The sequence below is a fragment of the Oncorhynchus kisutch genome, linkage group LG19, assembly GCF_002021735.2.
Source record: "Oncorhynchus kisutch isolate 150728-3 linkage group LG19, Okis_V2, whole genome shotgun sequence".
Taxonomy (NCBI): domain Eukaryota; kingdom Metazoa; phylum Chordata; class Actinopteri; order Salmoniformes; family Salmonidae; genus Oncorhynchus; species Oncorhynchus kisutch.
This window is the reverse complement of record NC_034192.2, coordinates 51,948,138-51,965,493: the sequence shown is the minus strand read 5'-3', so window position 1 is coordinate 51,965,493 and position 17,356 is coordinate 51,948,138. Positions and strand designations below refer to the sequence as shown.

General features: G+C 44.4%; 2 protein-coding genes and 1 long non-coding RNA gene across 4 annotated transcripts; 1 reads left to right on the top strand and 2 right to left on the bottom strand.

Annotated features, from left to right (window-relative positions):
* Positions 1-3: 3 nt before the first annotated feature.
* On the bottom strand, positions 4-3,548 carry LOC109864956 (zinc finger and BTB domain-containing protein 3-like). The gene is made up of 2 exons (XM_020453052.2): positions 3,486-3,548; positions 4-2,411 (listed from the first exon to the last, which is right to left on the bottom strand). Exon 2 carries the CDS (start codon positions 2,407-2,409, stop codon positions 631-633), a length of 1,779 nt encoding a protein of 592 aa, XP_020308641.1. The 5' UTR covers positions 2,410-2,411; positions 3,486-3,548; the 3' UTR covers positions 4-630.
* LOC109864959 (uncharacterized) lies at positions 2,978-6,624 on the top strand. Of its 2 annotated transcripts, none has more exons than XR_004204168.1 (3): positions 2,978-3,903; positions 4,908-5,972; positions 6,078-6,624. It is a non-coding gene; the product is annotated as an uncharacterized LOC109864959 (long non-coding RNA). The 2 variants fall into 2 exon arrangements; XR_002251516.2 differs by having other exon boundaries at positions 2,988-3,903; positions 5,875-5,972; positions 6,078-6,619.
* On the bottom strand, positions 5,177-15,542 carry LOC109864958 (fermitin family homolog 3). The gene is made up of 15 exons (XM_031797206.1): positions 15,312-15,542; positions 14,239-14,363; positions 13,792-14,025; positions 13,490-13,606; positions 11,479-11,647; positions 11,291-11,393; positions 10,806-10,913; positions 10,435-10,569; positions 9,502-9,548; positions 9,162-9,286; positions 8,824-8,930; positions 8,446-8,658; positions 7,702-7,826; positions 7,225-7,366; positions 5,177-7,039 (listed from the first exon to the last, which is right to left on the bottom strand). The coding sequence occupies exons 2-15, from the start codon at positions 14,360-14,362 to the stop codon at positions 6,860-6,862; spliced, it is 1,929 nt and encodes a 642-aa protein (XP_031653066.1). The 5' UTR covers position 14,363; positions 15,312-15,542; the 3' UTR covers positions 5,177-6,859.
* Between the last annotated feature and the right edge of the window lie 1,814 nt (positions 15,543-17,356).

The window sequence follows — 17,356 nt, the reverse complement described above, 5'->3', positions numbered from 1 at the left end:
AGATCGTGTTGGAAGTCATTTATTGAACAGTACTCCAATGGAAGTATGTTAGACTGAAGAAATGTGTTCTATTCACAGCAATGAAGTAGTAGTGATATTCAGCCAATCGTAAAAGTTGGCAACAATGGAGACTTACAGGTAGAAGTATCACAGACCATTACGCTATTAGTGTTGACAAAAAACAGTACCCTTGACAACTGCCAATTTATCTGGAATATATAACATAGTACAGTACACAAAGTATTTTGGCACTGAGGTCATAGTAAGACAACTGGTACAATATATAAAAGACAAAAGTCCTGAAAGTCCCATTTAAAATAGCTAAAACACCACTAGCCAGCACCAGCTTGTTGACTGAGCACCGGGCCCACTCAGTCCCGGGAATGGGCATGTCTGAAAAGACCATCCTAGTGGAGGGAAACACGTATCTGACATATCCCAGATCATTTGGAAGTGCCCCAGACCGTTTGGAAGTGCCCCAGATCATGGGAAGTATCCCAGATCATTTGGAAGTATCTCAGATCATTGCCATGGACATGCAAGACCAGGATGTCTGGTGTTGGAAGGGGGAAGGCATAAATAATGTGTCATTCTCCGTAGCATGGAGAAGTATACAGCTAGCTGTGTGTGTTAGCTGTGTGGAGGCTGGCCCTCCTCGGTGTCTCCTTTACTGCGTTTGGCTGGGAGGCTGGAGTCATGAGCCTTCCTAATGTGGCGGTACAGGTCACCTGACTGCGTGTAGCTACGGTAACAGTAGCGGCACTCGTAGGGACGCTCACGTGTGTGCACGATGGCGTGTCGCCTCAGGGTGTACGCGCACGAGAACGTCTTTCCACAGACACTGCACGTGGGGACGTCCTCGACATAGTTCCCCATGGAATCCTGGAAGTAGACGGGCTGGTCGGAATGTTGGCCCACGGAGGGGAAGAGGGAGGACGGGAAAGGGGGAGCATCAGAAGAAGTGGAGCTGGGTCCGGAGGGGGAGAAGGAGAAGGAGAAAGGCTCAGAGGGGTGGGAGTGGGTCATCTGGAGTGAGGCGTGGTGGGGGTGAGGAGGGATGAAGTGGGGGTTGTTTAGTTCATCTATGTCTTTATTATCGTCGTTAAACTCATTCCTGTCCTCTACCTCCATCATCCCTCGTTCTCTACCCCCATTCATTCCTCTCCTTATCATCACCCCTTCCATCTCCTCAAACTCCTCATCTGAGATCACTATGGCCTCCACCTTTACCTTCACCCCTTCCCCCTGCTCCACCTCCTCCACTCCCACAGTCCCCATGTCAGAGTGTTCACTAGCCTCCTTGCTCTCCCTCTCTGACCCCCCATGCTGCAGCCCGTCAGGCCTTGACGGGGCTGAGGTTTGGCCCTGATGGGTTACAAGGTTCAGGTTGGGAGGTGAGGTGAGGAGTGAGTGTGGAGGCTGTATTCTAATCTGAGGGTGTGTGTTGATACTGAGACCATGCTGCTGGCATTGCATGCCTGGTGTGATTACTGTGCTCTTGTTAGAGACAGGGTCATGGCTGTCCTGTTCTGGGCTGGAGGAGCTGCTGTGGTCAGACTGGGTCAGTATCCCCACCATGGAGCTGGAGCCATCAGTCTGGGTCACAGGTACCACTGATGATGCTGATGAAGAGGGCTGGCGATGGTGGCTGCTGAGATTGTATGACTCTGTGGAGCTGCAGGGGCTGCAAAGAGCCGAGCCCCCCTGAACCTCTCTCTGACCTCCCAGCCTGAGAGAGGGACCGGAGGAAAGGGTAACCAGCTCACCCACATGAAGGAGGGCGTGGTCCATGCCCGGCTGGGTGGTGTCGGCCATGTCAGGACTCAGAGGGGCGTGCGCATGAACCTCCACCCTCCTCTCTGACCTCGTATAACAGCCCAACTGGCTTCTCTGCATCGCTACTGACGCAGACTGAGACACTGACATCGCCATCACTTTGGCAGCTCCTGTTGCCACCATGCCAACTCCGGGTCCACTTGCACCCACCACCGCCACTCCACTCTCCTCCGGGCGCGTGCTGTCTGCCTCAGCTGGTGGTGGTCGGTGCTGTAGCCGTCTCTTACACACCCGGACCACCTCGTTCATGTGGAGGAAGCTCGCCGCTGCCAGCACGTCCTCTGCTGGGGGAGGGGCCTCAAGCCGCAGCACACCCTCGTACATGAAGTCTAACAACAGGCCGAACGCCGCCGCCGTCACGATGTCCCCGTCCAGCGTGACCGAGCTGGCCCCGGTGCCCCCTGGGGGATCAGAGTAGAACATGTGGAAGAATGGAGAGCAGGAGGCCAGGACAGCACGGTGGGCCAGGAAACGTGAGGAACTCACGAAGACGGTGCAGTCGCACAGGAACCCACGCTGACGCTGAGAACGCAGGCCTGACAGGAGCTGCAGAGCGTGCCGGGGGAACTCCATTACTGTAGAGAGAGAAGGGAGACAGAGAAAGAGCGAGGGAGTGGAGAAGAGAGAAGGGGGAGGGAGAGAGAAGGAAGAGAGAGAGTGAATTACAAGGAGATCTGATGGATAGGAAGACAGAGAAAGAAAGAACCAGTGAAGCACCTACTGGAATGTGACAGTGTGCTCCCTCACACTGGCAATCAGTCTGTTTCAGAGAAGTCCGGTTGGACTGCCTCCCTTGTCTCAACAGACTGTTGCCATGGTTACTCCATGGATTAGCATTCTGACTGAAGTTACCCTAAAAAAACACGCAATAGTCTCTACTAGACAATGCTGTTAGTCCTTTTGACGGTAGGAGGATGGAATGGGTTGTTAAACCGACTTTTGCGGCGCTGGTAGGTTGTGCAAGTGTTTGTCACGTGTGAATTGCATCAGTATTGAAAATAAAAACCGGAAATACCAACCATATACTTGTACAGACCAGTGTATGAAAAACGGGCTAATAACACTTCCCTGTGGCTATTTTGTCTCAGATTACCTCCTACATAAAGTCAAATTAAGTGGACAACAGGTAAAATAAGTTAAAGGGGAAGTTTATTCAACATTCTGACTGTTAATAGCCTGCCCGGGAATACTGAGTTTACATAGAGTGCGTAAATGTTTCACTCTAGGATTCTAATTGAGGATATCGCCTCGCTAGTCTTCAGGCACTGGTTACCCTCCTTGTGTGCATGATAAAGGCAAGAAAATATATCCGTAATTTTCAATAGCTACACATTGTTATTCATCAATAGAAAACAATACAGTTTCTTAGTAGCGAGTAAGTGCACAATAAACACAAATGATTCATGTATTTGAATATTTACCAGTTATGCGAGGTTTATAGCTATTTGATACTCGCTGGACCAATATTAGCAAGCTAACTGGTAGCTTGCTAATACTGAATTATGACAATTTTAGCCCGTACATCTCTAAATAAACATATTTCAGATCACTTGATAAAGCCTTTATCGGGACATGTACCAAAATGTAGTTGGAAACACCATTGTTATATTTAAATCTATCATTAGCCAGCTGCTACAAGATATTCTTACCTGCTAAAAACGTAGCCTCTTTTCTTTATTGACACAAAACAAAGGGACAAGCCCATTACTGGCACCTACTGGTTGGAGTCTGAACAAAGTGCCTGCTTTTTTACATTTCGTGCAATTATTTTTAACTATATATGTCAATCTATATTTTGCCAGTGAGTTCTACCACAGTAATTTATTGTGCTTCCGTAAGAACATTCAACATTTGCGCTTTTAATGTGCAAACTTTTCTTTAGTAGGCATGGCAGTAGGCAGGCCGGGCAACATAACGTTTTAATCATTGTGGTAGCTTGCTGTGTAACTTAATGTTATGAGAGTTGAGAGAGATCCATTCCACATTGAACCGACAGAAAGAACTGTACTGTAAATGGACAGTGGAGGAAGAGGACGTGGAAGGGGGAAGTCAGGTAATCGTGAAGAGGTGAGAAAATAGACTGACGTTAGTCCTCTTTGGGATGTTTCATATTTCTGTCTTTCGCTAGCCCTTCTCTAATGAATTATTCAAATGAAAATCAGAACTAGGACACTCGGAAATGTCCGACTTGTTAACTAGTTGTAGTTAATCACGTGCCGCGTTCAAAGAATTAGCAAGTCGTACGAGTTTCCTTGTGAACGTGACATAAGACTAATTTGAGGACGTTTATTATATTCTAGCAAGTAGCAGAGTACTGGAAGCCTCTCGTTTTGCAAGTCTATATTGAGTGGTGGTGTTATAGTTAGCTGGTGTGAGTTACCACCACAGACTCGCACATAAACAAAAATACAAAATGTTTACTATAGAATATTACAGTACTTACTATAGTGAACTGTAGTATACTGTAGAATACTATAGGCCTACCACAATTAACTCAATATACTTAAAAAGGACTAAAAACAAATTGATAATGAACCTTTATTAATACAGTTTCTCGACTGTCCAGCTCGCTAATAATCACTAGACAGTCAGGGAGCATCGGCAATTCCAATAACGATGGACAATTTATAGAAAATGTTGATGGCAAAGAAATATAAACAAACCCGTTGAAGACTGAATGCAGCCCCCGTGGGAAAATGAGTTCAATATCGCTGTACTACAGTAATGTCAGAGAAAACACTAGAGTAAATACAACAGTATTGTACAGTTTGCATATAACACTACAGTAAATACTAAAGTATTCTACAATCTACAAAAATACTACATTAATTACTATAGCATATACTACAGTTCTTTTACTACAGTATTTGTACTGTAGTTCACTTTTAATACTATAGTATATTACAGTAAATACTACAGTATTCACTGTAGTGTTTTTGCAGACTTTAGTGAATACTACTAAAGTAAAGTCCGTAAAAACACAAAAGTGAATACTATATTATTTATACCATGGTATACTGTAGTATTTTGTTTATGTGGGTAATCACAAGTGTGCATGTGTTGTCTTTCAGGACAAGGATGCTCGCCTGTCCAAGTCTCTGTCCTTTGCTCTGCACTATGGAGCCAATCAGATGGAACTTCACATAAATCCTGTTATAAAAGCATCTTATTTAATCCCACTGTTCCATCATTTCATATTGCTGCACTATAAACATGATATGCACCCCTACAATCTTTACTCCTCATTTACACTGAGTGCACAAAAAAGTTTGGATTGATTGATTGATTTTGTCCGGGGGAAAAAAACATACATACCACTAAGATGACCGGGATTGCACCGTAAAGTTGGGGATTTATTTCCATTGTGGTCCCTTTTTTTTTTTTTTACATAAATACATAAACAATTACATAGAGACGAAAAAATGCTGAATCTCCAGATGAGTATGATGTGGTTTTAAGTACAATTCTTACAAGTTTGTTTGGCTGGTAGCTTATTCCTTAGATGTTTGTGGCTGCACACAACCATCCCGTGTCCCCCCCAAAAACACAACCCTTCCTTGTGTCCCCCCCCCAAAAACACGAAACCCTCCCCTCTGTCCCCCCCAAAAACGCACTACCCTCCCAAAAGAAAAAAGAAAAGGTTGGCAACCCTCCCGTGTTTTGAACCACCCCTCACCCCAGTCCGATCTGTCCCTAAGCACTGTGAAATTATTTGTTGCCCAAATAAGGAGGGCTTTCTGGGAAGGCTTAATAGCCTACTCCTAGCTTTACAAGCATGCTCAATTAATGATTTCTTTAAGTGCTTTAAGTCCTGGGATATGCTTAATCTTGGTCTGGGAAACTTGCCATAGAGCCTCTCATAGATGGGCTTACTTTGATGTCTGTATCCTCCCTTTGCTTCAGGCATGAGGAGAGACTGTGACCTGGCCATATTCACTGATGTCCCCAAAGCCTTGTCTGATAACTTAAAGTATCAGAGTGCTGTCATTGTCTAAATGCATAAGTATTTTTCTTTATGTGTTTCTGGTTTTTGTGCAGAGGCTATCCAGTCCTTCTGGCTGGAGAACGGTGTATTGCTGACACGTGGGGATACTGAGGGGGAAACTACTTCCCCGCCCTAAAACTAAGACCCACATGTGAGTACCTCACACATGACACACACTCACGAAGGGGAGGATGTTAGATGGGATGGATAGAGATGGAAGTGAATATTTACAAATGATATAAATCATCTGTTTTAGAGAGTATTCTGCCACTGGAGTAGGTGAAGAGGCTTATCTGCGCTTCGGAGGTAAAAGACATGGCTGAGTTTGTCATCAGACAGCTGTCGATTTCCAGTTCTGTCTAGACTGTTTCCATGGAAACGGATACTGTTCGGAACCAGAACCCGAAGACTGAATGAAGACTATGAGTCTGAAAACACCATCAACAACAGCTCTATTACCATACAGGCCACAGTACAGGCACAGAGACTGACGGGTGTTCCTGATAACACTGTCACATGACTGGAAGACACAAAAGGATGCTATCTATCACATGGGAAGCAGAAGGCACAAGCTGTGGTTTTGTCAACGGACAGTCTCAACTGTTCCACAGAGATAGGAAAACACACACACACCGCATGCCTTCCTGTGGCTTCCTGTGCATTTAGCAACATTTCTGGAAACTGCCACCATACTCGAGGACATTCAACCATCAAGCCAAATGCCTCATAGGGAAATTAAAACGGTCAACTTTTTTATGTATGTCAATAAACATATTTAATTCTGGATTTCAGAATTGACAATTCATTACATTGTTAATCATTTTCTATAACTTTCTATTCATGGGTCACCTCTTCCTTGATTTATTGAATAGTCAACTGCATGTCTGTTAGGATCCCAGCGTGGACTGGTTGTCATTTCTCTTCAAGGCTGCTGCAGCTGCACCCTAAAACACTCAAACTGTCCACTGGTGTATCTGCTGTATGGATATATAGATTGCTTCTAGAGCTATAGCTGCTATATATTACTGGGTGAGGGTGTCAAAGAGCCTCGTGGCCTCCCGTCAGCTTGTGGAAGAGCTCTTCGTTGAGTGTGTCACTCTGCTCGCGGCTGCGTGTCGACATGAAGATGTAGCCTCCAATGAACTCATGGACGATCTTACAGTCAGCCGTCACACAACTGAACGCTATGTTCACGTTCCCATCGAACTCTATGGCCACCTGTGGGTTAGTAAAACAAACACAAACACACACACACACACACACACACAAAAGACGAGCAAAGCTAAATGACCAGGAAAAAGGGATACAGAGTTCAGTGTGTATTTGGTGATGCAGATTCCTAAAGGAGATTGTGTGCAGAAAAATGTGAACATTTTGATTGTTTGATTGACGGGTCTGGTCACCTGTCGTATGTCCCAGTTGACGTTCCACTGCCTCATGTTGTTGTAGCGCCAGGTCTTGACCACTTCTCCCACCCCCAGGTCGATACGGATCAGGCGGTTGGGGGTGATGCCCAGCACCTCGTCCTTCCTGCTGCCCTTAAACCTGAACGGGTCAGAGACCATCCATTAGACTCAACTTTACCACAATTTATCCTTAGACCAGCCACTAGACTCAACTTCACCACAACTTATCCTTAAACCAGCCACTAGACTCAACTTTACCACAACTTAACCTTAAACCAGCCACTAGACTCAACTTCACCACAACAACTTAACCTTAGCCAGCCATTAGCCTCTCACTAATCTTTGGTGATAGACTGTTAACATCAATGTAAATTGTGGTAACTGCCCAGCTAGTGCACGCAAGATTTGATTCTAGGTACCGAGAATAGCCTGCTGTGAAATGTGTGATACACTGGGTTGCCAGATCCGCCTTACCTCACCACCACCAAGGAGATACCAAAGTCAGGCAGGGCCTGCCAGATCTGGAGGAAGCGGAGGAGGGCGTCAGTCAGGGAGAGCTGAGCCACGTTCTGATATGCCTCCAGGATACGAGGGGTCAACTGGGCAAGGCCAGCGAGAGAGAGAGGGTAATGTGGGGTTAGAAGGAAATAAAATGGTCTCAAAAATGACTCAACTGTGTGGTACTATGTTGGACAACTGCCAAAATAAAGCACACACTTGAGTAAATTAGGGTTCTGGCAGCTCTATTGTGAAGTGTAATTTTCCTGGCATGGGTTAGGTCCTCTCATCCCTTTAGAGGGTCAGGTAAACGCCAATACATACACAGCCATTCTGAGTGATCACCTTCAACCTATGGTAAATCATTTCTATTCAGGATGACAACACCCCCATCCTCAGGGCACGAGTGAACAAAGGATGGTTTGATGAGCATGAAAATGATGTAACCCATATTCCATGGCCGTCCCAGTCATCAGCTCTCTGAGCACTTAGGGAAGATTCTGGAGCGGCGCCTGAGACAACGTTTTCCACCACCATCAACACAAAACTAAATTATGAAATTTCTCGTGGAAGAATGGTGTTACATCCCTCCAATAGAGTTCCGGACACTTGAAGAATCTATGCCACGGTGCATTGAAGCTGTTCTGGCTCAACGCCCCATTAAGACCCTTCATGTTGGTGTTTCCTTTATTTTGGCAGTTACCAAGCTCTACTTGGTACCTGTTTGGCCTTGTACTTCTTGCTGTAGCGTGGAGAGACCAGGCTGTGTGTGTTGATGCTCATGCTGTCATCTGTGTGTGTGTTGGGGTTGGTCTGCTGCATGGCCAGGAAGGATCGGATGCTCTGGACTTCACTCTGGAATGAGCTGTCTGCCAGACTCTTCCCTTTAGAGGCCAGACGACACGCTGCCATCCAACTGGAATACTGCTCCTCCTATAGATAGATAGATAGAGAGAGAGAGACTACAGTTATGGGCAAGATCTTGGACCTTATAGTGGATCTTATCTACACTTTCAACAAATATTGTAAGAAATGTAGTACTCACGTATCTCGCAGTTTGTGTGTGTGTGTGTCTGTGTTTGTGTGTGTGTAACCCACATTTTCACAGCGCAGGTAGACCTCGTTCATGCCCTCTGGAGCTGGGATCAGAAGTTTGATGCAAAACTTTTGTCCAGCAACGTTCACATCTGGAGCAGCCTCACAGCCTGAAAAGGTGAAAGGTTATTGTACTGTGTGTATAAGGTCATTGTACTGTTAGTATAAGTAGGTGAAAGAGACTAAAGACAATTGATCTAAGGGAGAACATCAATTGCATTTCCTTGATTCCTTCTCCTCTGACCTTCTCATCCAATGGGTTTTGGGAAAGAGGCCAGGAGAGAGGATGCAATAAATCAAGGAAATGTAATTGAGATTCTCCCTCCGTGTCTGCTTCATACCTTTGAGGTTGATCTGTTGAATGGGTTCTCCCAGGCTCTCCTCTTTGCTCTTATAGTAGGAGATGGAGGCATCCTTAAACTTGAACCAGTACTGCTTGTATCCCTTCAGAGTCAACCTCTTGGGCCTCAAACAGAAGTACACTGTTATTACTGCTTTACATGCTGTGGGAATGACTTTGTGGGTGTGTGGGTGGGTGGGTGGGTGTGTGGGTGGGTGGGTGGGTGTGTGCATGTGCTGATAATGAATGTTTGTGTGTGCACAATTGTGTGTGTTCCAGTCTAAAAATTGTGCAGGGAAATGAGGAATCAGACATTTTTTCACACAAATGTCGGATCTTACCGGAATATCTTCAAATAATCATTCAGCTCTGGGGCGGTCAGGTTCTCCTGTGTGGAAGCCAAAGCAACATGCAAATGATTCCTTGTTTGACATCTGCTTTTCAAATAGGCATGGGAAATAATTCTGGCATCTGTGTCGATAAAAAATATATTATAATTGAATTCTACTTAATTTAACCTTTTACTGCAGGGGGCTAAATCAGAGTCACACCGACAGTTTATTGGTGGTCTTAAACAAATCTACTTTGAAACTAAAGTACACACCTCCAACACAAGGTTATGGTCTTCAAAAAAAGAAGCATGTCAGATATTTGAGTTTGCATCCCAATATTACACTTTATATACATCACAGAAGATAACCAATCCGTTTGATTTAGAAACACCAGAGGGGATTTGGTCATTTGACTACAGGAAAGGGCTACGCTACTTTATTTATAATTCAAATACATAACTGAAATACATATCATATTTTGACTCACAATACAATATATTTGTCACGCCCTGGTCTTAGTATTTTGTGTTTTCTTTATTATTTTGGTCAGGCCAGGGTGTGACATGGGTTATTTATGTGGTGTGTTTTGTCTAGGTGTTTGTTGTAGAATATGGGATTGTGGTTAGTGGGGTTGTCTAGAAAAGTCTATGGTTGCCTGGAGTGGTTCTCAATCAGAGGCAGGTGTTTATCGTTGTCTCTGATTGGGAACCATAGTTAGGCAGCCATATTCTTTGAGTGTTTCGTGGGTGATTGTTCCTGTCTCAGTGTTTGTTTGCACCAGATAAGGCTGTTTAGGTTTTCACGTTACGTTTATTGTTTTGTATTGTTCGTGTTTATCTTTTATCATTTTGGTCCGATCCCTGCTATACCTCCTCTTCAGAGGAAGAGGAAGAAGAAAACCCTAACAATATTGTGGGAAATAAAGAGTCATAATGTTCTGACCAGCATGTCTTGGGGGCTGCTGTTCGCCCCGTCCAGCTTGACCTCCAGGCACTGTAGGGCTGAGTCCAGGTCATCCATGGCCGGACTAGAGGTCATCGTCTGGGGCTCCGACAGGGACAGCTTGTTGATGTGGTACTGGGGGGGGGGGTTGAAGATGGCAAGAGAGAGGTAGTCATAGTTATACTTACAGCACATTAGAACTAGGACAACAAGGGCCAGTTACATGTCAGTACGTAATTGTGAACATGTTACATCTGGTTTAAAATGACAGCAGCTCATTTTGACAGTTGATGCTCTCTTTTGGTGAATGCTTGATGGGGTTCAGGTATTAGAATGAAGGCACATGTCTAGGAAGTATCCATTCTGTGTACCTGTATAGCTCCAAACAGCAGCATCTCCTCCTCAGTACAGTCTATGTCCTCCAGTAGGATGGCCCAGCGAGCCTGCTCATACATCTGGGTCAGACGCACCGCATCATACTGAGAGAGGGGTTGGGGTGAGGGGGCAGAGAGAGAGAGAGAGGGGTGAGGGGGCAGAGAGAGAGAGAGAGAGGGGTGAGGGGGCAGAGAGAGAAAGGTGAGGGGGCAGAGAGAGAGAAAGGTGAAGGGGCAGAGAGAAAGAGGTGAGGCGGCAGAGAAAGAAGGAGAGACAAAAGGGAAAGAGAAGAAAGAGTGAGAAAATATGAGAGAGAGAGGTCAGAAGAGGTCACAGAAGTGAGTCAGTGAAACCCAGATGGTTAGATTCCAGAGTAGAGTTCACACTTCTATTTTAGAGCCTATTTCTAATTCAACTATCACTTTCCATTCGGTATATCACTCACTCACTCACTCTCACACACACACACGAACACACACACCTTGGGCTCCAGGTCATGGAAGCAGTAGTATTTGAAGCGCAGCCAGAGTCTGTCATTCTCCTGAACTCCCTGCTCCATCAGTGAACGAGAAGAGTCCAGCCACCTGAGATGAGAGAAAGTACTTAGAACGAAGGACGACGACAGAGTGAAGTGAAGATCGAGACAGAGAAATGTGTGTGTGTGTCTACCTGCTGTGGATGTGGGCCTTGTCTACCACACTGGCGGGGCGGTACAGCTTAGCGATGGCCTCTGGGGCAGGAGCAGGCTGGGAGACTGACAGCATCTTGTACACCTTCTCAGTCTTAGGGGAGTCAGCGAAATGGGCAGGCATTCCATTATACAAGCAGGGGCGGGACACTGGGTAGGAAGGGAAACAGGACAGGGCCAATATTGGGTCAAATAGTGAAGATATCTAGATCGTACTACTACTGCTCTAGTACTGCTGTTACTGCTACTACTACTGTTACTACTACTGTTACTACTACTACTACTGTTACTGCTAATACTGTTACTACTACTGTTATTGTTACTACTACTACTACTACTGTTACTGTTACTACTACTACCACTACTATTACTACTACTGTTACTGCTAATACTGTTACTACTACTGTTACTACTACTACTACTACTACTATTGTTACTACTACTACCACTACTATTACTACTACTACTACTGTTACTGCTAATACTGTTACTACTACTGTTACTGTTACTACTACTACTACTGTTACTACTACTGTTACTGTTACTACTACTGTTACTGTTACTAATACTGTTACTGTTACTACTACTACTACTGTTCCTGCTAATACTGTTACTGCTACTGTTACTACTACTACTACTACTGTTACTACTACTGTTACTGTTACTACTACTGTTACTGTTACTAATACTGTTACTGTTACTACTACTACTACTGTTCCTGCTAATACTGTTACTGCTACAGTTACTGTTACTACTACTACCACTACTGTTACTACTGTTACTGCTAATACTGTTACTACTACTACTGTTACTACTACCACTACTACTACTACTACTACTGTTACTGCTAATACTGTTACTACTACCACTACTACTACTACTACTACTACTGTTACTACTACCACTACTACTACTACTATTGTTACTACTACTGTTAATGTTACTACTAATGTTACTGTTACTACCGCTACTACTACTACTACTGTTACTGCTAATACTGTTACTACTACTGTTACTGTTACTACTACTACTACTGTTACTACTACTGTTACTGCTAATACTGTTACTACTACTGTTACTGTTACTACTACCGCTACTACTACTACTACTGTTACTGCTAATACTGTTACTACTACTATTACTCTTACTACTACTACTGTTACTACTACTATTACTCTTACTACTACTACTGTTACTACTACTGTTACTACTACTACTGCTACTACTACTGTTACTGTTACTACTACTACTGCTACTACTGTTACTACTACTGTTACTGTTACTAATACTACTGTTACTACTACTGTTACTGCTAATACTGTTACTGTTACTACTACTATTACTCTTACTACTACTACTGTTACTACTACTGTTACTGTTACTACTACTACTGTTACTACTACTATTACTGCTACTACTGTTACTACTACTACTGTTACTACTGCTGTTACTGTTACTACTACTACTGTTACTACTACTACTACTGCTACTACCACTGTTACTGTTACTACTACTACTACTACTAATATTACTGCTACTACTGTTACTGCTACTACGGTTACTACTACTGTTACTATTACTGCTACTACTGTTACTACTACTGTTACTGTTACTACTACTACTGTTACTGCTAATACGGTTACTACTACTGTTACTGCTACTACTACAACTACTGTTACTGCTAATACGGTTACTACTACTGTTACTGCTAATACGGTTACTACTGCTGTTACTATTACTGCTACTACTGTTACTACTACTGTTACTGTTACTACTACTACTACTGTTACTGTTACTACTACTACTACTACTACTAATATTACTGCTACTACTGTTACTGCTACTACTACTACTACTGCTACTATAGCAATTACTTAGTTACATAAGCTTTATTCTAATAATTAGTCAGACATAACGATGCAGGTTCTGCTCGTCATATTGTGATTGGTCAGCTGAGGGTCGATGGGGACATGATGATGTCATAATGTGTACCTGAGGTGAGAGGCACTTCTGTGAGGTCATACAGTTCCTCTGACAAGTCTCTAACTTTCTTCCTCTTCTTCTCCTCTACAGGTCGCAGCAGGGACAGCTCCTCTGGCCGTCGGATGTCTGGAACCAGAGAGGAAGAAGAAAGAATGGAGGGATGGGTGAAAAAGTGTTTTGTGGAGTGCCAAACTTTCTTTCACTTAAAACTTTAATCAGGTCATATGGTAGATTGTGGATTCCTTTGTTATGTTGATGTGAAAACAAACTTCTTGGAAAGAGAAAATAAAGTAATTGATTTCTGAACTCACTCAGCATCTTGCAGATGCCCAGCACAGTGCGGAACACAGGTCCAGAGAAGCAGACCCGGAGCCTGAGGTTCAGTCCGTTGGGCAGGCCCAGCCTCAGGGGCTTGTGCTGGGGCATGAAGATGAGCCCGGCATCTGCCTGGATGCCACACTTCTCAAGGGTCCAGGCCGTTCGCAGGAGCCACTGCTGCTTCTGCTCCCACCACAGGGCATGATCCGACCAGTCGCGCTTTACCTCTGCACAGGGGAGGAAACTGGTGAGCCCTGTGACACAACATGTCCGCCATGCATCACCCACACAGTCAGTGCCTTGGGATCTACTTGTGGTGGATCATATGAGTGAATATCACCTCTATACAATGCTGTGTAGGATAGGGAGATTGCTGGTCTCCACCATACAGTGTGCACTATCTGAATACGTATGTGTGTGTGTGTGTGTGTGTGACTCACGTGACTTCTCCACCAGTTTGAGGATGACCCCACCTATGTGTAGGTCAGAGGTCACACTGACAGTGATGGGTGGAGCATCAGTTCCCAGGTCCTCCACCGCAACTGACAGGTCCCACGCTGCCATACTGAGAGAGAGAGAAATAGAAGGAGAGAGAAAGAGAGAGAGAATAGTAAGGGAGAAACAAGTGTTGGGTTGGGAAAAATAATGAGAGAAAGAACGTGTGAAGGGGAGGACAGAAAATGTGTATGTATGTCACATGAAACACACTTTCGAATCCCAACCTCACGTCCCACACAGACACACACCCTGGATGACCGGGTTATTCTGACAAGTTCACTATGACAACACACACACACCCTAGATGACCGGGTTATTCTGACAAGTTCACTATGACAACACACACACACCCTGGATGACTGGGTTATTCTGACAAGTTCACTATGACAACACACACACTTCCTATTTCTAACTTCAGCAATCATTCTGGATGCATACTTCCGCTTTCAGACCCTACCCAACCCTACCCGACTCTACCCAACCCCATCCTACCCAACCCAACCCCATCAAATGTCCAACTGTGTGTGTGCACAGGAGGTTGGTGGCACTGAAATTGGGGAGGACAGGCTCGTGGTAATGGCTGGAGTGTAATCAGTAGAATGGTATCAAATAAACCAGGTGTTTGATGCCAATCCATAAGCTCCATTCCAGCCATTATTATGAGCCGTTCTCCCCTCAGCAGCCTCCACTGGTGTGTGTGTGTGTGTGTGTGTGTGTGTGTGTGTGTGTGTCTTGTCAGTATGGTAATAACAACATGGTGTAAGGTTAAGCACTCTGTAACTTGACTAGTTGTCTTGTTCTACTTACAGCAAAGGAGTCAGAGTTTTGGCCCATCGATAGAATAGAAGCCTACTGCAGTCATATACTGTTCACATCCATCCCTCTGTCCCATCCTCCAACATCACAATCGACCAGAAAGACAACTCTCTATCTCTCTCTGAGACCCCGGGCAAAACACTCTCACACAAACAACACAGTCCGTCTCGCATTTGCTACACACTCTTGTGCATCTTACCTTCTCCACCGTCCAAAATGCAGGGGACTCTGGCAGCTTCTTTAAAAAAAGACCCACTACCCTTCTTCTGTTTGTTCTGTGAAACTACCCTTCTGGACTCATTTGGTGAAACCTGCCTATTCCACTTCCCCTCTCTCTCTGTTGGGTTGGGTCTTGAGTTGTGGTCTATGTATGATATGTGGTGCACATGTCAGTGCTGAAAAGGGTGTTCCTCCTTTGTCAGTTTCCGGCCACCGGAAGTGTGAGTGACAGTGACACTGAATTTAGCTCTATGTGTGTGTGTGTGTGTGTGTGTCAGTTATAATGACCGTATGTCAGTCTCATTGGTTCTGTAGCAGTCTGGCAAGGGTGGGTAGGGGAAGGGAGGGTCATGTGATCCATAAAGTAGACCAGGGTTCATCAACTAGATTCAGCCGCTGGCCGTTTTTTTTTTCATGGGCAGATGGTCAGAGGGCCAGATCATCTGTAGACTGCAAATTGACCGCAAGAAGCCCAAACAGATGTAATATTTGACTAAAACATACTCATTTCAAACCTGGCTTAGTGTCTATCTATTATGAGTGGGAATACTTTGGAACAGATTTCCCAAATTAAAATCACTAGGAGCTGATTTTCTGGTGTTTTTACAGTCTTTTAATGTCGAACAATATAAAAAATGTAAAAAACTTTATAGAGCTCAGAAAACTTGGCCAAATAAAATCCCCCGCAAGTTGGGGAACCACCTGCAGTAGGCTGTGTGTCAATTGACATGTGATGGACACACACACACAGTCTTGTACAGCTAACCTTGTGGGGACACACAATTCAGTCCCATTCAAAATCCTATTTTCCCTAACCCTAAACCGTACTATTACCCTAACCCTAGCTCCTAACCCTAAAACTAACCCTAGCTCCTAAACCTAAAACTAACCCTAGCTCCTAACCCTAAAACTAACCCTAGCTCCTAACCAGATGTAAGAGAAGAAATCAGTACTGCCCTGCCCACTTCATTGTTGAGATCAACAAGGCCTATGGTGTCATCACTACCGTGTCTCGCCACCTTGGCCTGTATGAGGGCAAGGTTCTTGGCAGTCTGGCGAAGTACACTTCCAAGCAAGGGCTTTGGGATGGAAATGCAATATGGCAGTCGTGCCAACATATCTCATCAGCCACCTGGTGGAAGGGACTTTGTGGATCTGAGGCTCTTTCCCCTGTTGCCTCCATCATCCTCCAAATCCCACCAACATCAGCCGCCTCAGAGCGCAACTGGTCCTTGTTTGGGAACAAACACACCAAAGGACGCAACAGGCTGACAAATACAAGGGTTGAAGAATTGGTGGCCATCTGGGCAAATTTGTGGCTTTTTGAGCCTGACAACGAGACATCCTCAACAAGGTGGAAAGTGACAGTGAAGATGAGGCCTCAGTCTGATGTTCACGAGGTGGACATTGAGGAGGTCCAGGGAGAAGACATGGAAGACTGAGAGGAAGACAGACTATCATTTTACAGATGTATGTTGAAAACATTTTTGGGAGATGCGATGGATCAATATTCCCTTTCTTTTGCAGTTCAGTGAAATCATCCCATGTGAAGAGTCAACTCATTTAATTAAAGTTAAATTCGTAACTAAATAGTTAAAAAAAATATATATTGGAAGGATTTAATCATTTGCAATTACGTCTACTATGATAAGGTAAAAGGTTTATGTTTCTGTCTCCATATTACATGGTAAATATATCCAATGCAAAAAACTTCTACATTTAAATGGTATTAATATTAATTTGCATATATTTCCATTAATTCCCATATTTTCCTGTTAATTCCCATATATTCCCAGAAAGTTTCCACCTCTGAATATTCCCCAAAATGTACAACCCTGGCAGTAGCTAAGATGGGGAGAAGTCTGTCTTTAATAAAGCGATGCTCTGCCTTCTTAACAACACTATCAACAAGGCAGGTCCAACAGGCCCTAGTTTTGTCGCACCTCAGTCATGTGGTCAGGTGCCACAAAAAAGGACTTAGGAAAATTGAAATTGGCTCAGAACAGGGCAACATGGCTGGCCCTT

What these genes read in the sequence shown, in the direction of transcription:
- LOC109864956 (XM_020453052.2), bottom strand. Translation starts at nt 2,409, where the DNA reads ATGGAGTTCCCCCGGCACGCTCTGCAGCTCCTGTCAGGCCTGCGTTCT.
- LOC109864958 (XM_031797206.1), bottom strand. Translation starts at nt 14,362, where the DNA reads ATGGCAGCGTGGGACCTGTCAGTTGCGGTGGAGGACCTGGGAACTGAT. An exon ending in TGCTGTTTGGAGCTATACAG is followed by an intron (nt 10,570 to 10,805) that starts GTACACAGAATG and finishes CCCCCCCCCCAG; the next exon opens with TACCACATCAACAAGCTGTC. An exon ending in AGAAGTACAAGGCCAAACAG is followed by an intron (nt 7,827 to 8,445) that starts GTACCAAGTAGA and finishes GGCCTTGCCCAG; the next exon opens with TTGACCCCTCGTATCCTGGA.